This window comes from Nelusetta ayraudi, unplaced genomic scaffold (genome assembly GCF_046127955.1).
Source record: "Nelusetta ayraudi isolate G7.1 ecotype Tasmania unplaced genomic scaffold, CSIRO-AGI_Nayr_v1 ptg000165l, whole genome shotgun sequence".
NCBI classification, from domain to species: Eukaryota; Metazoa; Chordata; class Actinopteri; order Tetraodontiformes; family Monacanthidae; genus Nelusetta; species Nelusetta ayraudi.
The window spans coordinates 361997-381054 of record NW_027466215.1 but is presented as its reverse complement, the minus strand read 5'-3'; the positions used below and the strand labels follow the sequence as shown (position 1 = coordinate 381054).

Below are 19058 nucleotides of genomic sequence, written 5' to 3'. Positions count from 1 at the left end.
CACAGCTGATTGGTCGCTTGAAATTGCTCGGTGTAATGCATAGCAGTTTTGCCAGGGAACGCGAAGGGAGGGGATATTTTAATGGCCGTCAGTTGCGCTACAGAATGCAAAAAGTCTGGCTTATCTGCCGCATATAGACGAAAATAACAGGCGGCTGGTTTTGTCGGGTTCCTCTCCGGAACGAGCATTGCTTCGGGGACACATCCGGGCCGGAAGTGTGCTTCTAGTGTTGTTTCTATCCCCAGCAGACCGGACTTTAGCCGTTTGGTTGGTAAGCGACTTGGAAGAGCAGGCCTAGCCGGCTGGCTAAGAAAACAAGCGGACGTTTCGCCCGTCGTCAGAGTTAAAAGGTAACCGATGCCACTACGCACGGCGGGTTTTCTATAAAAACAAAATTGACGCAGTCACTTGTGATTCTCGAATTCCCCACACGTGTTTAAAACCTGACATTTCCCCCAATTTTGCATTGCCAAGTAAGAAATGTAAACAGCGGACTAAGTTGCCGCTAGCACAGTTTAGCGGCTAATGGCTAACTTCTCAGTAACTTTATAAGCCAGGGCAGGCCCGGCAAGAGCCAATCGGCATAAGTGACTGAACTGCTCCGACAGTTTGGCTACAAAAAACAGAATTGACACCAGTTGCTTCTGAAGTCAAACCATATCGTTGTAGCCATCTGTGTTATTGCACAGTCAATCGGTGACACCAGAAGCGCGGTTTCCGAAGCTACCGGGCTAGCCGCGCTAACTCGAGGTGCCACCAGCCAACTGTTCACTCCGATCACAACCCAGACCAAACGCTCACGCTAGAGCAAACACTAACAACACCCGAAACCTTCTACTAAGATGATGCAAATGGGACGCGTCACGCTTGCTGTTCACATCATATTTCATTAGACGTAGACGTGGCTCGTTTCAAAGTTGAACGTCCTCTGCGTGTGTTTTGACAGGTAATGTGTAACACACAGCAGCCGGCATGACATCGAGATTCGGTAAAACGTACAACCGCAAGGGGGGAGAGGCCAACTCCAAATTCGAAGAGGTCTTCTCCAATAGGAAGCCCACCCTGACCACCAGATGGGGGGAGACCACGTACAAGGCTAAGCTGGGGACCAAAAGGTCTCTCGTAAAAGCGGACGTCTCCGAGCTGTCCAAGAGGCCGAGGCTGGAGGACAGCGACAGCGAGGAGGACCCTTTTGGCTTTGACAGCGACGAAGAGAGCGCGTCCCCGATGAAAGTCGGTGAGAGTGACAAGACGCAAATAAGTGCACAGCAAGCAAGCAAGACAACAGCCACAGCTGCTACCGCAGTGACTCCTGCACCGAGTGCTGCAAGCTCAGCAGCCAAGCCTGCAAGTAAGTTGGCATTTTTTTATTTATGCCTGGTTGAATTGATTCTGGTGAAATGAGTTCACGTTGTTTGTTAAATTGTGTTTGTGAGGCCATAACACCCCCCAAACCACCATCAACTGCCAGAAGAACAGTCTACCTCTGACCACCTTTGACCTCTCAGTACCTTAAAGAAAATTTATCCTAATTTCCCTGAAGGAGTCATCCCAAAGGGATCAATAAAGTCTCTATCTATCTATCTATCTTATAAATGGACGCTTTAGTAGAAACGATGGACAAACCTGGCACACTGTCACTTTTTAAGCATTTCCTTATATTTATTACATCGTTTTTAACTGACTGTATACCTTTCATATCTCCTTGAGATCAGTGATCTTTTTTTTAACGAGGGTGCAATATAGCTCAAAACCGCAATTTTGTTGTAACTACTTGTAGTGCGATGACAATAAAGGCTATTTTATTCTATTCTAACCCATTCTGGCCTTTCGCAGCAAGTCTGTTTGGTTTCTTCCGCTTTGTTTGGTTTTCTCATTTAAAGGTGCCATTGAAGTGCTAATTACTCTTTAGATTAGTAAAATTACCATTATTTACTAACACCAACCGTGATACTAGTTATTGCCTACCATCTAATGTAAAATTTCTTTCCCGTTCATAGGTAAGCAAACATCGGAAGTTAAGGATGCTAAAGATAATCGGTCCTGGTTCAAGAGTTCATCAGACAGCAACCAGAAACCTGAATATGGTGCATCTTTATCAAACACACTTCCTTCAGTTAACCAGAGCGCCTCAGCGTCCCACAGGACGGCGTCCGTTACTCCCAACATAGACATTAAACTGTCCTCCAACTCACCAAGCGGCAGTAGAGACTTTCACGCGTTTTCCTCTGACGGCTTGCTATCAGCGGAGGAGGCAAAGAACGCCGAGTCAGAGGCTCCACCTGAGCCGGTTGACAACATCCCCCCTTCCCCATTTACCCTCAGGGCCTCCAACTGCAAAAAATACCAGCGGCCCAGCAAGCCTGACAAAATGTCCCCTGAGCCCGTTGAGAACAGCAACAAGTCCGCTGAAGCGAGTGCCCACAATAAACCCAACAGTGCCCTTCCTGCTGGTGCGGGTAATACTGCAGCCGCTGCTAAGCCGGCGACCAAGCCGGCGGCCAAGCCTGCTGGCAGAGGCGGCGGGAGGGTGCGGGACTACACGGTTCTGCATCCGTCCTGCGTGTCAGTGTGCAACGTCACCATCCACGACTCCGTAGAGCGGAGCATCGACGAGCTGGTCCCTGCGGCCGCCCCGGCCGACATCGGAGATGCTGGTCAGATGAAGAAGAAATCAGACGCTCTTCCTCCCAAACCTACAAGGTAAGGGGTTTTTCTCCTCGTGATCTGTAACCGTGAGCATAGCGTCAACCTGCTTTAAGGTGAAATGTGCAAAATATTCCAGAGAAGAAAATAGTTGATTTTGACACAAGCTTTATACTAGAGGGATAGAATGAAATAAAATGTACATTACTGCTGTTTTTGTTTTTCACTAAACTGTTGACAGGGCCATTCAGCTTATTAAAATTTGTAATTGGCCTTTCTTGTCCTCAGTAATGCAAAAGCACTTTCCTCTAGAGATGAAACGCTTCCCTGCCAAGAAATTGTGGAATTGGTTTAACTTTTAGTTTGTTGTGAAAAAAAAATGTCTTTGGTAGTTATTGCTGGCTTCTTTTCTATTTTAAACAAACGGGCAAGACTGGAAAATCTCATGCAGAAATTGTCTTTCCTTAATTAAAAGCAATGGTACAATTAAATAAAAGTTAGATTCTTTCTTTTAAATCTAAATTTTTCTTTCATATGCTCGATGTAAAATTTATAGTCTCCCTCTCAACCATTTATAACCTCCAGTGTAAAAACTAGTATTTAATTACTTCACTCACCCCGTTGCCCCCTGGCGCCCAAAAGTAATCATATTTACAGAACTGCTTGCTTTTGTTTCACCCAGTCCACTGTATTTGGATGTGCTCTTTCAGCGGAGGTCCAAGTCGTTGCTTGATGATAACTTGAAATGAAATTGGTTTTGGGATCTGCGCACTTTGCTTCTTAAATCAGTGTGAAATATTGCAGGAATAGAGAGACCCATTTGCAGATTGGGAACGCAGCACTGCGGGCTGAACAAATTGGTTAAAAGCTGCAGGGCTGCGATACAGTGGGGGGAATATTAACTCGTGGACGTGAAACTTAATTCTGAAACACAAAAGACGGAGTGCAGAGATGGCACGTCTTACCAAATCTACATCAGCATCACAATCAATCTCTGCTAACTCAGTGTGACATCAGCCATTCTGCCATAACTCACTGTAATTGTGAAAGATATATTTAAAAAAAAATCATTCTAGTTTGAATGTCTGGACGGCTCTTTGCAGCCTCTGCTCTCTTGGCTTCTTCAGAAAAATCTACTGATGTTCAGAAAATTTGAACACCTACTTTTGCATATTTCAGTGCTGCTAACAAACAGAGAACCAAGCGTCTTTAATCCTCCCCGCTAGGTACCGAGCCCCGCAGGCAAAGTCCAAGAAGTCCAAGGCCGAGACCAAGCTGGAGTTCTTTGGCTTCGAAGACAAGGAGGAGCAGGAGGGCGACGAACGCCCTGAGAGTGGCATGGCGGGCAAGAGCAGCTACAAGATCAAATACTTTGGCTTCGACGACTTGAGCGAGAGCGACAGCGACGATGAGAGCTCGCAGGCCCGGGAGAAGAAGGCCAAGAAGGCGGCGGCGGCGCTGGCGGCGCTGAGCTCCGGCGTGGACAGCCCCCACACCAGCGACTCCCAGGACAGCCAGGCCAGCAGCAACACTGGTGAGAACCTCCTCCTAATGTAGTCCACATGCTTGTTCATAGGCTTCTCTCACCACCAGGTGGAGATGGAACTGGAAAGGTCCTCCCACACTGGATGCAAATTCGCAAGGCGAATAATTCTTTTTTTTTTTTTCTTTTTTTTTAAAAACCTCTTCAAGTCAATGGAATCTTCCACACCGACACCCATTGTTTCTCCTTCACCGCGAAAGAGAGCGCCAAACTTTAGTCGCTGGGCGAATTTTATACACGTATCCGTTGCGCTAGGTGTGTACAGAAAAAAAAAACGTTGCTAAAATTCGCATTTTCAAGTCGCTTTGCCTTTTGCCCGGTGTGGAAGGACCTGAAGACTGTGGGACTGCAGAGAAAATCTAATTGGTTCAGTCTCCCCTCCACTGCTCCTGCCCACCACCACCTTAGATCCCGCACCACTTGTGTGACTGCAGGAAGATTAATCTGACTGCGTTGTTAAGTCGGTGCTCTGGAGCAGAGGGTGGCAGTAATGCGCAAACAGCTTCATGCCAACTGCATCGAAACAGAAACAAGTGAAAGGGAAAGGGAAAAAAAACAAAAAAAAAACAACGCCCCACCGCCACCATCAGTGGTGTGAGTGCCACAGGCCTGCGAACCACACAATGGATTTGTTTGAGATCCTGATTTCAGTTGCCCAATATTGCATGGCTTTATCATCCAGGACGTGTTTGTGAAACGTTGAATATAAAATGTGATGCCGTCTGCTTTGCTTGTGTAAACTTTTACCCTCAACGAAACCTCTTGCAGCATCGAGTGAATATCCTGTCGTTTAATTCACTCAAGGAATTTTTTTTGGTGCACCCACACACAGTGATTTTATTATTGTTATTTTTTTAACACCTGCCATCAACAATCCGTTTCCTCCACAAGATGCTTTTGACTACTCTGATGACTGCAGTCCTGGTGGCACCGAGGGCCAGAAGGGAAGCAAAGTGGGTGACAAATCCAAGGACCCGGTCACAGGATTCAAAAAGATTTTCAGCGGACCCAAAAAGGTACGACAATCTTGTCAAGTTCTTTTGTGTTCACGACGCACTGAAGTGACAATTTATGTCCGATTTATTTTAGGAGAAAATATTTTGCACTTTGGTTTCCCAAAATTGATTCTACAGACCTCCAACTTGTGATGGCAGGCGGGTGAGGCAGGACGCAGCCTGTGGCGTGCACCTTGCGTGAAGGCTCACCGTTGTTGTTGTGTTGCCCTGCAGGGAGGCTCATTTTGATCCACAAAAACACCTATTTCGCTATTGTTGTGTAACGCAGACACTTTCTCTACTTTTCACAATCAGGCTTTGCTCCAGGCTTTGTTCGTGATCTGTCTCCCTTATGCTCCGTGTTTACCGTTTCCACATCCATGACACAGCGTCTCTGTAGCGTGGAGTCACGCAAGGGGCCGCGTGTCGTTTTGACTCCTTTCATTGTGCCGCTCGGGGGACTCCAAGTTTTCACTTTTCTCTCAGTCTGTCACTGTGATTGCAGCACACAGTGTGTTTCCTCGGTGCCGTTCTTTGTTAGGTGTCATTTAAAAAAAAAAAATTCAACCTTCAACCTGACGCCTGTATGGCATTCATGCATCGATTGGTAGCAACCATTGTTAGCTACGATGCCAAAGGCTTTCTATGCAACTGATTCCTCTTGACGCTCTTGCCCTGGATTGCAGTCGCCTGCTAAAGCCGTGTACAACGCTCGCCACTGGAACCAGCCCGAACCTGAAGAGATTCCGACGCCCACGCTGTCTCGCTCCCAAACCGCTCCGGTAGGATATTTGCTTCTGGTTGGGTTGTGTTTCAGCTCTGTTAAGGTTATTAGCATGCCAGTGGTGCAAATTGCCGATTCGGTATTTGTGAAAAGATTGTGTTTGTGATATTTTATTTTGAAGCGTATCTATAGATTTTATTTTATTTTTTGATTAACGATTTGGAGACGATCGCATCTGAGTGCGGCAACTGGGATTTTAAAGTAGCTCTCGACTTTGCACTACCTCATTTGACATCTGTTAACAAAGCCTAATAGGGGCTTGTGCGTTTAGCAGGGTATTGGGCTGTGTAGAATCTTGTGGACGTGTCATTAAGCAGATTTTGTTGCCTCGGTATGAGCCCCATTCTTTTCTTTTCTTTTTTTTTTTTTTTTTTGGTCCGCCTCTCTTTGTCCTCAGGCTATTTTATCAAGCAGCAAGGACAGCAATTCCCATAAAGATGACGGCTTGTTCAAAGCTCCGCCGCCGCCGCCCAAAGTCATCAAGTCAGAGACCATCCCCACGCGGCTCAACCAGGATATTGTCACGGCGCTCAAGTGCAGGAAGGAGCACAAGGAGGTGAGTCGGGAACAGTTTCATTCTCTCCTTCAGCATCTGTGCAAACGCAGGCAAAACTTCATTCCGTTTGTGTCCACTTTCCTCATCGGTTTGCCGCCTGCAAGGAGGGGGGGAGGGGGGGGGGTAGAATCATTACGATTCATGCGACTGCTCTCACCCCCACCGCGTACAGCAGAGGGATTAAATTCATTTGATGCTTGTCAAACACGCCGTTTGTTGATTTGATGGCCAACGCGGTTTGTCAGCGGCAACGAGGCCCCGGCGCCGCTCATCGAAGCTCCCCCGCGGCTCCTGGCATTTACGGATTGGCGAGGGCACCGCGGCTCAGCCAGTCAGCCACTGATCTCCCGAGGTTAAGTGGTTTCAGCTGCAGCCACGCCACCCTCACCCCCCGGCCCCCCCGACGCCTGTCGGTGTCACCCGCCAGACCCTCCTCCCTGTGCCACGCTGAGCGCACAAACAGCACGTCCGGCGATGGGAGCAAACACACAGCGTCGCCTCCCAATCGGGGAGCCGCTGCCCACGCTGAGCTCTTATTGACCAGCGTATTAGCGCAGTCAGCTATTGCCGCTAATGGATTTTTACACAGAGAAATGTAACAATGCCAGCAGGTTTTTTGGTTTTACTGGTGGTGTCGGGTGCTCCCGTTTCCCCATGAACCCGATGAACCCCTTATTTTATTTTGTTACGACAAATAAATTCGGATGTAAAGGTTTTACCTGCTTGACAGTTTCGACTGTGCTGAGGAAGACTGGAGTCACAGTCGAAACATCTTTACGTCCCAATTTATTTGTCTGAACAAAGGAAATAAAAGTAATCTATCAATGAAGACAAAATGAACATTTTTAGTGAAATTAACCCTCATCCTCCACCCCCCGCCTCCGCCAGCTCTACACGGTGGTGCAGCACGTGAAGCACTTCAACGACGTGGTGGAGTTCGGCGAGAATCAGGAGTTCACCGACGACTTTGAGTACCTGGAGACGGGGCTGAAGAGCAGCCAGCCGCTCAACACGCGGTGCCTTAGGTAAGCAGAACGGCGGCGCGTGGACGGCTATCGACGGTTTTTACCAGGTTAACAGAGCGAGTTCATCCAGTTTTACAAACGCCTGTGGTCAGACAGTTGGTCAGACGGCAAATGAGTCTATTTTAAAGGAACAAGAGAAACAGGTGCTTTGATTAAATGGAGGCACATAAAGCTGAACACAGCAGAGTAAAACAAGTCTTTTTTTTTTTGCAGTCGAGCAGATTGCAGTGTGCGTAAGTAGATGGCGGGGGGGGGATCAGAAATGAAAACATGCCTTCAGTTTGTCTTACACTTACAAATGCAACGCAAACATTCTCGGCTTTGATAAAAGGTGTCCGTGCATCTGGATTTATACTCTTTATGCTTTTATTAGCGTTTAAACCATCACACAAATCAGCATATTGGTTCTAGGGGGAGCGTTTGTAACTTCTGTTTAGTTTTCTCCTCGTCTGTCCCTCTTCTGATTGCTCGTCTTCAGATTTTCACCATCTGTTGGGTTGATTTTCCAACTGTGTGTGTATTCTTTTTTTTTTCTCCCCCCCCCCCGCCCTCTAATAAAACATGTTTTAAAAAGTTGCGTCCAAACGAGACAGACAACTTGAGATTGAGAGGAAAATGCAGCCGGCGGGAGAGGATTGGCGGCGCCGGTGCAAACGCAAACTTGACTATTTTGCTTCTTCGCTGTGCAGCATAATCAGCCTGGCCACACGCTGCGCCATGCCAGGCTTCAGAATGCACCTGAGAGCCAGAGGGAAGGTGGCACAAGTCTTCAAAATACTCAGCGACGCTCCACAAAACCCGGTCAGTAACCGCAAACTCATCGTGTCGACCGTTCCTGTTATGTTTGGTCGCGCTTGATCCCATTCAGGACAAAGCGTTCGCTCAAGGTTCAGCTTGAAGGGCCCTCGTTTATCAAAAGCGTCCGGTAGGAACTGGCGCTGGTTCAGGTGTAAACATCGGCTGACGGCGGAGGCCGCAGGAGATTCATGAACCAGCACCAGGGTGCAAACGAGAGTCGTTATTGTAATAGCACTGTGCCGGTTATTCATGGTTTAGCCCGCTTGACGCCAAGGCTTTACAGCCTGCAGCGGTGAAATACAGCAGAAAGGCACTCCTGAGGTAGAAACTGACACTGGAGCAAGGCAAAAAAATAAAAAATAAAAAAAATCGAACAGTGCTGTTAGAAAGTTTGTTTAGTGAGAGCTAGAAGCAGCAGGTCTGCAGTGAGCAGCGACCCATCCTCAACCGATGGAGAAATATCTCATTGGAACATCCACACACAAGTATCTTCAGCAGCCTGGGCTTTAATTGAGCATTTTTCTATTTCTGTTTAGTTTAAAAGACAAAAACAAACCGCAACAATAGATGGTCAGACCTTTGGAGAAGATGAAGGTGCCAACTGAATGCTTTTCAACCCCTAACCGTCTCAAGTTGCGTTTCCATTAACCCTGGATTTGCGCAAAGCCTAAATATCGCAATAAAAAACTGGTAACTGGTAAACGTCGAAAACCTCTCAAATATTGCTTAAAAAAAAAAAAAAAAGAAATGTAACAACTATTCTTGGCCCAACCATTCAATGGAAACGCTTGCAAATCGCAATTGTACGTTGTCAAATTTTTTTGAATTATCGCTTTTATTTTGCAAAAAAACTGTCATGGAAACGCAGCTTCTGTCTCCGGTGATAACAACAGTGGGTTTTCTGCTGCAGCCTTTCATGATACAACTTAACTGCTTTATATGTGAACTAAAGACGAAAAAGCTCATTCATCTAATACAACACACACCCACACACAAATGGTCACATCAAGGCTCGTGCTAAAAAGCATTTAAAGCAATGATCCAGGGACTAGTGGACGGACTTTGTGATGCAAAATGTTTATATATTTATTTTTGAAGCCATATCAAAAAACCTCTAATGATGTGAATGTAAGTCCCTGAACATATGTCTGGTTTGATTGATAATCTGGTATTTCTCCCAGCTACGCTGCAGCTCTAATCCACCGTGATTTTCAAACTTTTAGTCTGAAGTTTGTATTTTTTCCACCTCCTGTCTTCTGACTCGACCGCGTTCGCCGTGCACGACGTGCTCGGCATCACTGTACACCTCCCAGTAACGGCCGCCCGCTCACGCTCTCCCACTCCCTCAGAACCTGGCTCTGTGCACGGCCGCCCTCATGTACATCCTGAGTCGGGACCGTCTCAACATGGACCTGGACCGGGCCTGCCTGGAGCTGATGATCAAGCTGCTGGAGCTGGACCAGGATCACTTGGCTCACCAGGATCAGCTCACGGAGAAGGAGGTGGAGAAGGAAAAGGAGAAAATCAGGAAGCTGTGTGCGACCGTGCACAACAAGCACCTGGACTTGGAGAACATCACGGTGGGTGGTGCGCAAAAATGAACATGGAACCTTTCCCCACAGAAATGTGGATTTGAACAGTTTCAGGGCTCGCAAAAGGTAATAAGCTCCTCCCTGGTAGCCCACTGCGGTAGCAGGCACTGCTCAGTGTTTAGTAAACTAAAATGACTTGAACCAGCGTGAAGGAAAAAGGAGGCTTTAAGAAGGTCGCTGTTGCTTGTCGCTTCACAATTTGAATAGTTTCACAATTTCAAAAAAAAGGGGCCTGAATTCCAAAATCAAACTGGAAACTGCTATGCAATTACAAATTGTGCATATCAGGAAGTGGAGCCCTGCATATGTCTGGAAATGGAGCTCATTGAATGATGTAATACAAAAGTATTTTCTCAATGCCAAGTATCTTGATGTTAAACCGTCACTTTTTTTGGTTGATTTTGGACAAAAATAAAATCCTGCCTTTTTTTCTCTGAAAACTTGATTTTCGATTTTGATTTTTTCTTTTTGGTAAAACTACAAAAGATATCAAATAAATTATTTCAAATATTTGATCTTTATTTTTCAAGAAAAATAGCAAACATATTTCCCGATCGATTTTACGTTTTTCCTTTTATTTTATTTTTTTAACATTGTCTTGATTAATAAATTTGATTTTGATTTAAAATCGATTAATCGATTCAACTCATCGATTGGGGAGCTTAATATTGTGCCTTCACGACTTGTGCGCTGCAGACGGGACACCTGGCCATGGAGACGCTGCTCTCTCTCACCTCCAAGAGGGCCGGCGACTGGTTCAAGGAAGAGCTGCGGCTGCTTGGGGGTTTGGACCACATCGTAGACAAAGGTAGGCGCACGAGAAGCAGCTTGCGGACACGCACCTGCTATCCCGAGGGGACCGGAGCTGCAGCAGTCGACTTTGACGCAGCTCCAAGGACATCAGAAAGTCACGCGCTGTGCTGCCTGTGTGTCTGTGTGTGTGTGACGTTCCAGTGAAGGAGTGTGTGCAGAACCTGGGTCAAGAAGACGACAAGGAGAACCTGGTGGCGTCCTTATGGGGCGCCGAGAGGTGTCTGAGGGTGCTCGAAAGTGTGAGTAGCCCCTCGTGGGCAAAGTCCTCGGGAAGCGCTCGAAAACACCTCGTCGCCTCTTCTGAAGTTTAAAAAAAAAAAAAAAAAAAGATCACTCGTTAAAAGAGTCGAGTCTTATTGATTCCGCTCTGCTTTCATCCGCCCCCCCACCCCTCCCACAGGTGACGGTGCAGAACCCTGAAAACCAGGGTTACCTGATCGCCTACAAAGACTCGCAGCTCATCATCTCCAGTGCCAGGTGAGCAGCAGCAGCAGCAGCAGCACGGTGCTCTATCGACTGGAGAGCCAGCGCTCTTCTCACAACTTTACTTTTAAACACCAATTTTTGTTTTCGGTGTGTGTGTGTGTTTGTGCACAAACGTAAGCATTTTTATTTTAGAACAGACACATGACTCTTTTGAGATGTTCTCTTCGTACGTTGACGTTTTCGGACGGTGGTAGCTCCCATCTTCCTCAGAAGGTCACATGGGTAGTTTTGTATGACGGGTAGACACCACCGCTGGATCAGGGAGGCGATTGAGATCAGAAAGCGAAGGATGATGGATTAGGACGATGAAGAGAGACGGGGGGGCGTACAAGCTCTCCCAGACCTCGAGCTCCGTCCTGGGGATCATGGGGAAGGGCGGTGAAAAGCATGCGGTGAGAGTGCTGTCAACATCTGACAGGTGCGTTACGCCTCCGTGATAGCAGCTGATATAAACGCAGTCACACAACACCACCCAGGTGAGCTTCTGAGGAAGACGCAAGCTTCCTTCCAAACGTGCCGAGGTACGAAGATAACATCTGAAATATTTCATTTGACCGTCACAGAAGAAAAATGTTTAATTTTAGGATCTTACGAAAACACACTAGCTGCGTTTCCATTACCCAGAGAATTGCATAAACCCTAAATATCATAATAAAAAAACTGGTAATGAAAAAAATGGAATGGAAATTTTTAGAAAAATCGCTTTTATTTTGCAATAAACTGTCATGGAAACTGCGGCTACTGAGCCTCATTCAGTTGTGTGTTGTGTCTCATCAGTTTTTCTCTCCCCCCCCCGATGCTCCGCAGGGCCCTGTGGCACTGTGAGGACATGATCCAGCGCTACAGCCGGGCGCTCAACAACAGCTCCGTGCTGTCGTCGGGCGCGCTGCTGCCCCACTGCAGCTTCAGCAACGTGGGCAAGGCGGTGGAGGACTGCATGCGGGCCGTCATCGGGGTGCTGCTCAACCTGACCCACGACAACGGTAACCACCACCCCCCCCCCCCTCCTCTACCGCTCTCATCCCCAGCCTCCCCTCCCCCATCTACCGCTCTCATCCACCCCCCCAACCCCCCTCTAATCACGACGCTCTGCCGCGTTTTGCGTCGCGCTGCTTGGATAATGAGGCGACGCCGGTTGTTGTTTCTCCTCGGCAGAGTGGGGGAGCACAAAGACGGGCGAGCAGGACCAGCTCATCACGACGGCTCTAAACTGCGTCCTGCGAGTTCCCCGCTACATCCCCCAGGAGCAGCGCTTTGATGTGCGAGTGCTGGTGAGGCTCCTCTCCTTTCCTCTCACGGTGCAACAACAAAAGGACGCCGCTCCACTGTCAAATAGACCCCCCCCCCCTCGCCCCAACTCCCCTCCCTCCTCCTTTGTGACTTGCATCTTGTTTTTCTTTCCCCTCGCTCACCAGGGTCTGGGTCTGCTCATTAACCTGGTGGAGTACAGCGCCAGGAACCGCCACTGTCTGGTAGACATGGAGTACATCCTGGACAACAGTTGTCTGGAGGACAGCCTGATGCAGCCCGCTGACCCGGCGCAGGCCGACGCTGCAGCAGCAGCAGCAGCACCAGCGGCAGCGGCGGCGGAGGAGTCGGCGGCGAGCACAGCTGAGACTCAGGGAGACGCGTCTGACAGGCCCAGAGTCAGCGGAGCTCTGCCTGCACTGGTCCAGGTAGGATGGGAGCCCTGCCAGGACTCCATCACTAGCTGAGTTTTCATTGCGTAATTCTCGTAAAACCTCGTCCCGCGAGACCTCCGTCCTCCTCAAAGCGTTGAGGAGGACGGAGGTGCAAAGTTGTCCGAACGTCTGAAAATAAGCGTCGGAGATTAATTTGGAGACGCACTCCGACCTCGCTGCCAGCAGCGTCTTCGTCATTCACGACCACTTTCTCCTCAACTGGCGCTTAATGATTGACTTCACTGTGTATTCGTAAAAGTCCCAGCGTGTTGATATACTCTGCGTGTGCGTCGTGATCCAGCTCTTCCTGGAGAGGGAGCGCGCCGCCATCCTGGCCGAGGCCAAGACGGACGACCTGATCAGCGAGGCGCCCAAGCCGGCGCTGGACCAGAGCGGCGAGTGGAAGGAGACGTCGGGCGAGATCCAGTGGGTGGCGGCTGAGCCCAACGACAGCCAGCCGGAGACGAAGGAGGCCGAGAAGAAGGAGGAGGAGGACGAAGAGCTGGACCTCAACAAAGGTGATTGGCCGGAGTGGGGGGGGGGCTCAGTGACGCAGAGACAAAGCCCAATTTTAGTGGAAAATAAAATTATTTAATTTACTTTAATTAAGTTTAATTATAATTAAATGTATGAATAATTACACATTTATATATATATATATATATGTACATATACAGTTTAAGTAATATTTATGATTTCATTTAACTTACCGCTTTGCTGATATTTTTTTTCTCAATTTTCGAAACAAATAAATTATTCATAAATAATTAGTAATTTATGTAATTGCTTATTTTTCTGCTCAGCGGCTCAACGGTACCACGGAGAACGATTTATTTATTTCTCCGTTCATTTTTAAATCCGCGGAAGTCGCCCGGCTTTAAATTCTGCCCGCCGCCGACATTGTGTTTGTGTGTGTTTTGTCTGCTCGTTAAGTGCCTTTTGTGCTCATTGTACAAGAAGTTGAGCGTCTGAAAAGGGGGGGGGGGGATTAACGTTGTTTGCCGTGCGTTTTTTTCCCCCATCTTATCATTAGATGTTGCTTAATCTTCCACGCTGAGCCTTTTAAAGTGGAACTCGCGTCGCCCGCGGCTCTTTCTGTTCAGACGATAAAACATCGACTCGGCTCGGCGCTCATCCGCGGCGCAGCAGCCTGTTGTGGGAGCGACGTTTCTATCGGTTCTGAAGTTGCCCTACGCTTCCTTTTTTTCTTTTTTTTTTATCCCCCCCAGCGTGCACGTGTCTGTGCGGCTGTGACTCTGAATTTTCTCCACTTATTTCGGATAGGCCCTTCAGAGGTCCCACGTACAAATTACACAGACGTGCGTTACAATGACGCACAAAACGCACTGGCGTTCAACGCCCACATTCCGAAATCAAACAGAAGTCCAAAACAGGTAGTGAAAATAAAGACGATAATCGTGACTAATCAAAAAAAAAAAAAATGGATAGCTTAGTCAACAACAATAATAGTCGTTGGTCGCAGCTCTAGAATAAAGCAAGAAATTACACCAAAATCAAGAACAGCCTGGGAAGATCAAAGAGTTGACGGACTTGTGGTTCTCTCCTTGTGTGTACTGCAGCTCTGCAGCACGCGGGGAAACACATGGAGGACAGCATCGTGGCCTCCTACACGGCTCTGCTGCTGGGATGCCTCTGCCAAGGCAGCCAGGTGAGAGAGTCGCACCGCGTTTGTGCAACAATTCCACCCCCCACCCCCCCACCCCCCAAACCCAACCCAACCCACTGCCACCCTCACACTGACCCTCCGTCCGCCGCAGGTAAATGTGACCTGCGTGCGGGAGCATCTACCCAAGGGGGATTTCTCCATCATGACGGAAATGCTGAAGAAGTTCCTGAGTTTCATGAACCTCACGGTGAGTATTGACGACGCACAAAACGCACGAGGCTCAGGTGTTACGTTGTTTTCAGTCGTTTCTGGCGAACGTGTTTTTTTTTTTTTTTTTAATGTGTGTTAAAAAAAATCTGTCTCCGTGTAAACGTAGTCTCTCCGCGTTAAGGTTGGGTCACTGTGTGAACGTGGCCGGAGGCTTCTCGGTGAATGTCGGCGTCAGTCTGCACGGCTTGAGGTTTTTGCTCAAGGAATTTGTTTTGAAGTTTATAAGGGAGGAAGAAGAAAAAAACAAACAGCTAAGCTGGCGTAACCGATGTTTGTTCAGCGTTCGGCCCCGGTGTTTAATGGCCATTTTGCAGCCCAGTGATTCTTGTGCGGCCGATTTCTCTCCGCTTTCGCTTGTAATTGCAGTTTTGGCCGCCCTCTGCCCCGCTCTCCCCGCTGCTCTCGGAGATTACGTTGCGTTTTGTCGGGGAAAAAACTGAAACTTTCTCCTTCTGTTTACCTAATTAACGCGCCGCTTTTTGCCGAGGAAGCGTAATGTGTGTGTGTGTGTGTGCGAGGAGGTTGCAAAGATCAATATGTGAAATTGCCCCCCGTCCTCCACCCACCAAATCAGACTGGTATCACTCGCACAGCCTGGCTGGCATTTCATTAATTCCGTGCCGTCATTAATCAAGCGGTGATCAGACTCGTTTGCGGATGCGAGTGCTATAATTAGTGTTGCCATCGTGAATGAAAAATTTAGAAACGCGCGCGCGCGCGCACACACACACACACACACACACACACACACACACACACACACGGGCAACAATAAAAAAAAAGAAAACAACCCTCAAATGAACCTTCATTTGCTCCCAGATGTGAGTGTTTTCGCAGCAGGTGACTCATCCTGTCAGCAGCCACATGTCTGCGGCGAGGGAGGGAGCGCTCGCTTTGTGCACCTGCTCGCCCCGGGCCCCCGTTTTCAGCCGTGCTCACGCACTCTTCCTCTTCTTTGTCTTTGTCCCTGTCTGCTCTCAGTGTGCGATGGGCACCACGGGACAGAAGTCCATCACCCGGGTCATCGAGTACCTGGAGCGCTGTTAGCGGACGGCCACGCGGTGAACTCTCTCTCTCTCTGTCTCTCTCACACACACACACACACACACACACACACACACACACACACACACACACACACACACACACGAAAAGGGGAGGAGGAGTCACCAGAAGACTCGTCGTCGTCGTCGTCATCATCATCATTCCCTCGACCTCTCCGCTGCTGTGATCTCTCTGAATTCCCCCCCACCCACCCATGACGAGGCGTACGTAGGCGTGTAGGTGTGTTGATGCAATACACACACATTGAAAAAAAAAAAACAACAGCAAAAAGCAGAAGGAATGAGAAGAGTTCCACTCCCTCTCCTCTCCGGAGCACAGCCTGAACCAAAGCCCTGGGAGCTGGCGAGACGCGCGGGTGGAGCTTCCTCCTCGGGTGCAGACAGAAGTGTGTGGTGGGGGAGGGGGAACCCACGGTTCGAGGACACTTGATACAGGAAGTCCCTCCCCCTCTCCAACAGAGATGAGGCTGAGCCTCTTATCTGTTCAGTTGCAACTCCCTCCCCCATCCCACCCCCACACCCCCCGCCTCCGAATGATATTTTACGGCTCGTTTTACCCTCCGACCTCCTCCAACCATCGACGGCGAGGGTGAAGTGGATTCGCATGTGAAACGACCCCCCCTCCCCCCTCCCAGTGAGTCATCCGTAAGACTTGTTGTGGAATGATTTTATCGTTTATTGCATATATCCCTTTATGTGTTTGCGGTTGGCTTGAATGTCCAAGGGAAAGGTTGGGTTACTTTAGAATTTTTGTTTTATTTTATTTTTTTTTCCGGGATTTTAATGTTCTCATCGTGCCCGTTAATTTAGCAAACTGTGTGTGAGTTAGGGAGCTGTGTAAGCGTTCTTAGTTTTTCTTTTCCATTTAAATTCTTCTTTGAGGGCATTTTTTTATTGACACATGACATCTGAATATGAATTTTGTTGTTGTTGTTTTTTTTTTCTTTTCTTTTCTTTTCTTAAAAATTCAGGACTGCGTGACAATGGTTATTTGGAGATGCCTGGAAATGATTTTGTTGAATCTTCCAATGTGCCCCCCGTTATCTTTTGCGTTTTGTTCTTCTTAGATAATTTAAACATTTCCAATTATTCAACCATGACAAATGAATTATGCATTTAACCGGATTGTTATAAAGGGTGTGAATAATTGCGTACAAAAAGACAACTGATGGCCGTGCTTCCCTCTGGAGTTTTTAATGATAATATTGTTTTTAAATGTATTTAATTTAACGTTTTTAATTCCTGCTTTGTAATTGCAGCACATTTTACACAGTGAGACGCCCATCATCTAACATTCACATCTCTTCAAAAAAATACATCCCATGTGAGGCGCTTCAGTGACTGGACATAAAGCACATTAAAAGAATTTAATTTCAAATCTTTTTTTATTGAAAAACAATACCAATTCTGTCTGATTCTTGGAATTTTCCCGCTCCTGCCCATCACGACGTCACGTGTCTCATGTCCGACCACGCGAAGCTTCACGTTTTAGACCTTTCTTGGCGAAAGTCACGCTTTTATTTATTCTTCGGTGTCGTTTTTAGATGGAATGATGCGCACACGAATGCGTCGCCGCCGCCGCCTCCTACTGCTCATGTGTGATCACTGATTTGAATGACAGCCATACCTGTATAGGCAGATTAGCTTAATCTGGTTTGTAGGGCCGCGGCGTCACAGCCGCAACTGTGTTTACTGTTAATTATTTTGCAAATTTCTGGTCTGAATGGAATTTTAGAATGTAAATACACCTGTACATAGCGATTAATGGACAAATGCTTAGACTACTTTGTTTTTTTTTGTTTTGTTTTGTTTTGTTTTTTTTTTCTCCCTGAAGCTGATATTTTAATTTTATACAATATTTCTGAGTTGTTTTGAAAATTGCCAGAAGAGGAAAACAATACTGTTTGTACCTGTTTCAAGGACATTGTCTTTGGTTACATGTAAATAGTTGTATCCAAAAAACAAAAAAAAAAAACAACAAAAACTTGATACTTTTGAGTTTGCTCCTTTGTGTCTTTTGTTTCTTTCCTTTCCCTTTTTCCCTTAAACGTCTTCAATAGGAAGTTCTCTTGTGGAGGTTTTCACTCAATTTGATCCATTAATTGATTCCGTGTCATTGTTGGTGAGGAGGCTGCTTGCAAGCGTCGTCACCGTTTCATACAAGACAGCCACGAGACAACATGAACATGTTGCTGCAGTCGCTGCACCAAGGTATTCATATTATAGATTGCAGATGATAAACCTTTATATTCTCCTTCAGCTGTTGTTGGTTCATCGTGCTGGCAACTGGAACTCCGGGTTGAGTTCAGTCTTAAAGGCTCACAGTGCTTATCCAATCACAGGACGTGTGAAATCCATTGAAAAGCCAGCGAGCTGGAGCAGGTGGACAAGCTGATGGACGTACTCCGGTGGCTGCAGGAAGTAGTCGGTCCGACTCACTTGATTCTCACGAGCCGAGTCCCTCCTGGTGAGCCATAATGCTGCGGCTCGCTCATTCGCAGAAAAGCTCTCTTCATTCAGATCAGGTGGATTTGAGAGACTTTTGTTGGGCCAATACCTCAGTGCCTAACAGGAAGTTTCACCTATTCTCATGTCCAACCAATATGGCATTTTAGGTTGGCTCATAAAGACCTTTGTGGCACATTTGATTCACCTAAAAATAATTTAATAAATAAATGAAATTAATTTAGTTTATTTCGAATAAGTAAAATGAAAATAAAAAATACATATTTTAATTGCGAAAACGTGAAAATTGTCTATTGCATTAAAAATGAGCTGTCTATCGAAAGTAACTAGTAAGGAACTTTTTACATGTAAGAAATCGTTTCATATTTGCACGTGTCGACTGGTATAAACCCTCAACTAATGAAATAAATCGTCGCTAACACAAAGTTCCAAGCGTTTATACTTGAGACGACGCCGAAGTTGGCACCACATTCGCCGCGGTGCTTCTTAGGTTTCAATTCCACCTTAAAAAAAGAAAATTCTGCAATTTGACCGCTAGATGTGTCTATGTGGGTCAAAAGTCAACTTTATCCTAGAGACGTGGGGCCACTTGCTTTGTCATCAGGATCCCCTAAGAAGCGCCCACGGCAAATTTGGGGCTTCTAGCACGTGAGGAACCCCGAAAACCTAACCCTAATTTCAGCCTCAACACAAACCCTAATGCCATACAAG

At 47.2% G+C, this 19058-nt stretch overlaps 1 protein-coding gene across 1 annotated transcript; it reads left to right on the top strand.

The window, feature by feature from the left end:
* The first annotated feature begins 38 nt into the window (after positions 1-38).
* wapla (WAPL cohesin release factor a) lies at positions 39-17876 on the top strand. The gene is made up of 20 exons (XM_076014077.1): positions 39-350; positions 947-1351; positions 2001-2703; positions 3873-4180; positions 5081-5205; positions 5871-5966; positions 6366-6524; positions 7413-7549; positions 8239-8350; positions 9697-9927; positions 10636-10747; positions 10894-10991; positions 11153-11229; positions 12046-12221; positions 12394-12509; positions 12654-12914; positions 13222-13438; positions 14501-14589; positions 14699-14794; positions 15799-17876. Exons 2-20 carry the CDS (start codon positions 973-975, stop codon positions 15862-15864), a joined length of 3558 nt encoding a protein of 1185 aa, XP_075870192.1. The 5' UTR covers positions 39-350; positions 947-972; the 3' UTR covers positions 15865-17876.
* Positions 17877-19058: the final 1182 nt, after the last annotated feature.

Excerpts from the sequence above, each read along its gene's own strand:
- wapla (XM_076014077.1), top strand. The coding sequence starts at position 973 with ATGACATCGAGATTCGGTAAAACGTACAACCGCAAGGGGGGAGAGGCC. Across the intron at positions 2,704-3,872 it reads CTTCCTCCCAAACCTACAAG|GTACCGAGCCCCGCAGGCAA; the intron begins GTAAGGGGTTTT and ends CCTCCCCGCTAG. Across the intron at positions 7,550-8,238 it reads CTCAACACGCGGTGCCTTAG|CATAATCAGCCTGGCCACAC; the intron begins GTAAGCAGAACG and ends TTCGCTGTGCAG.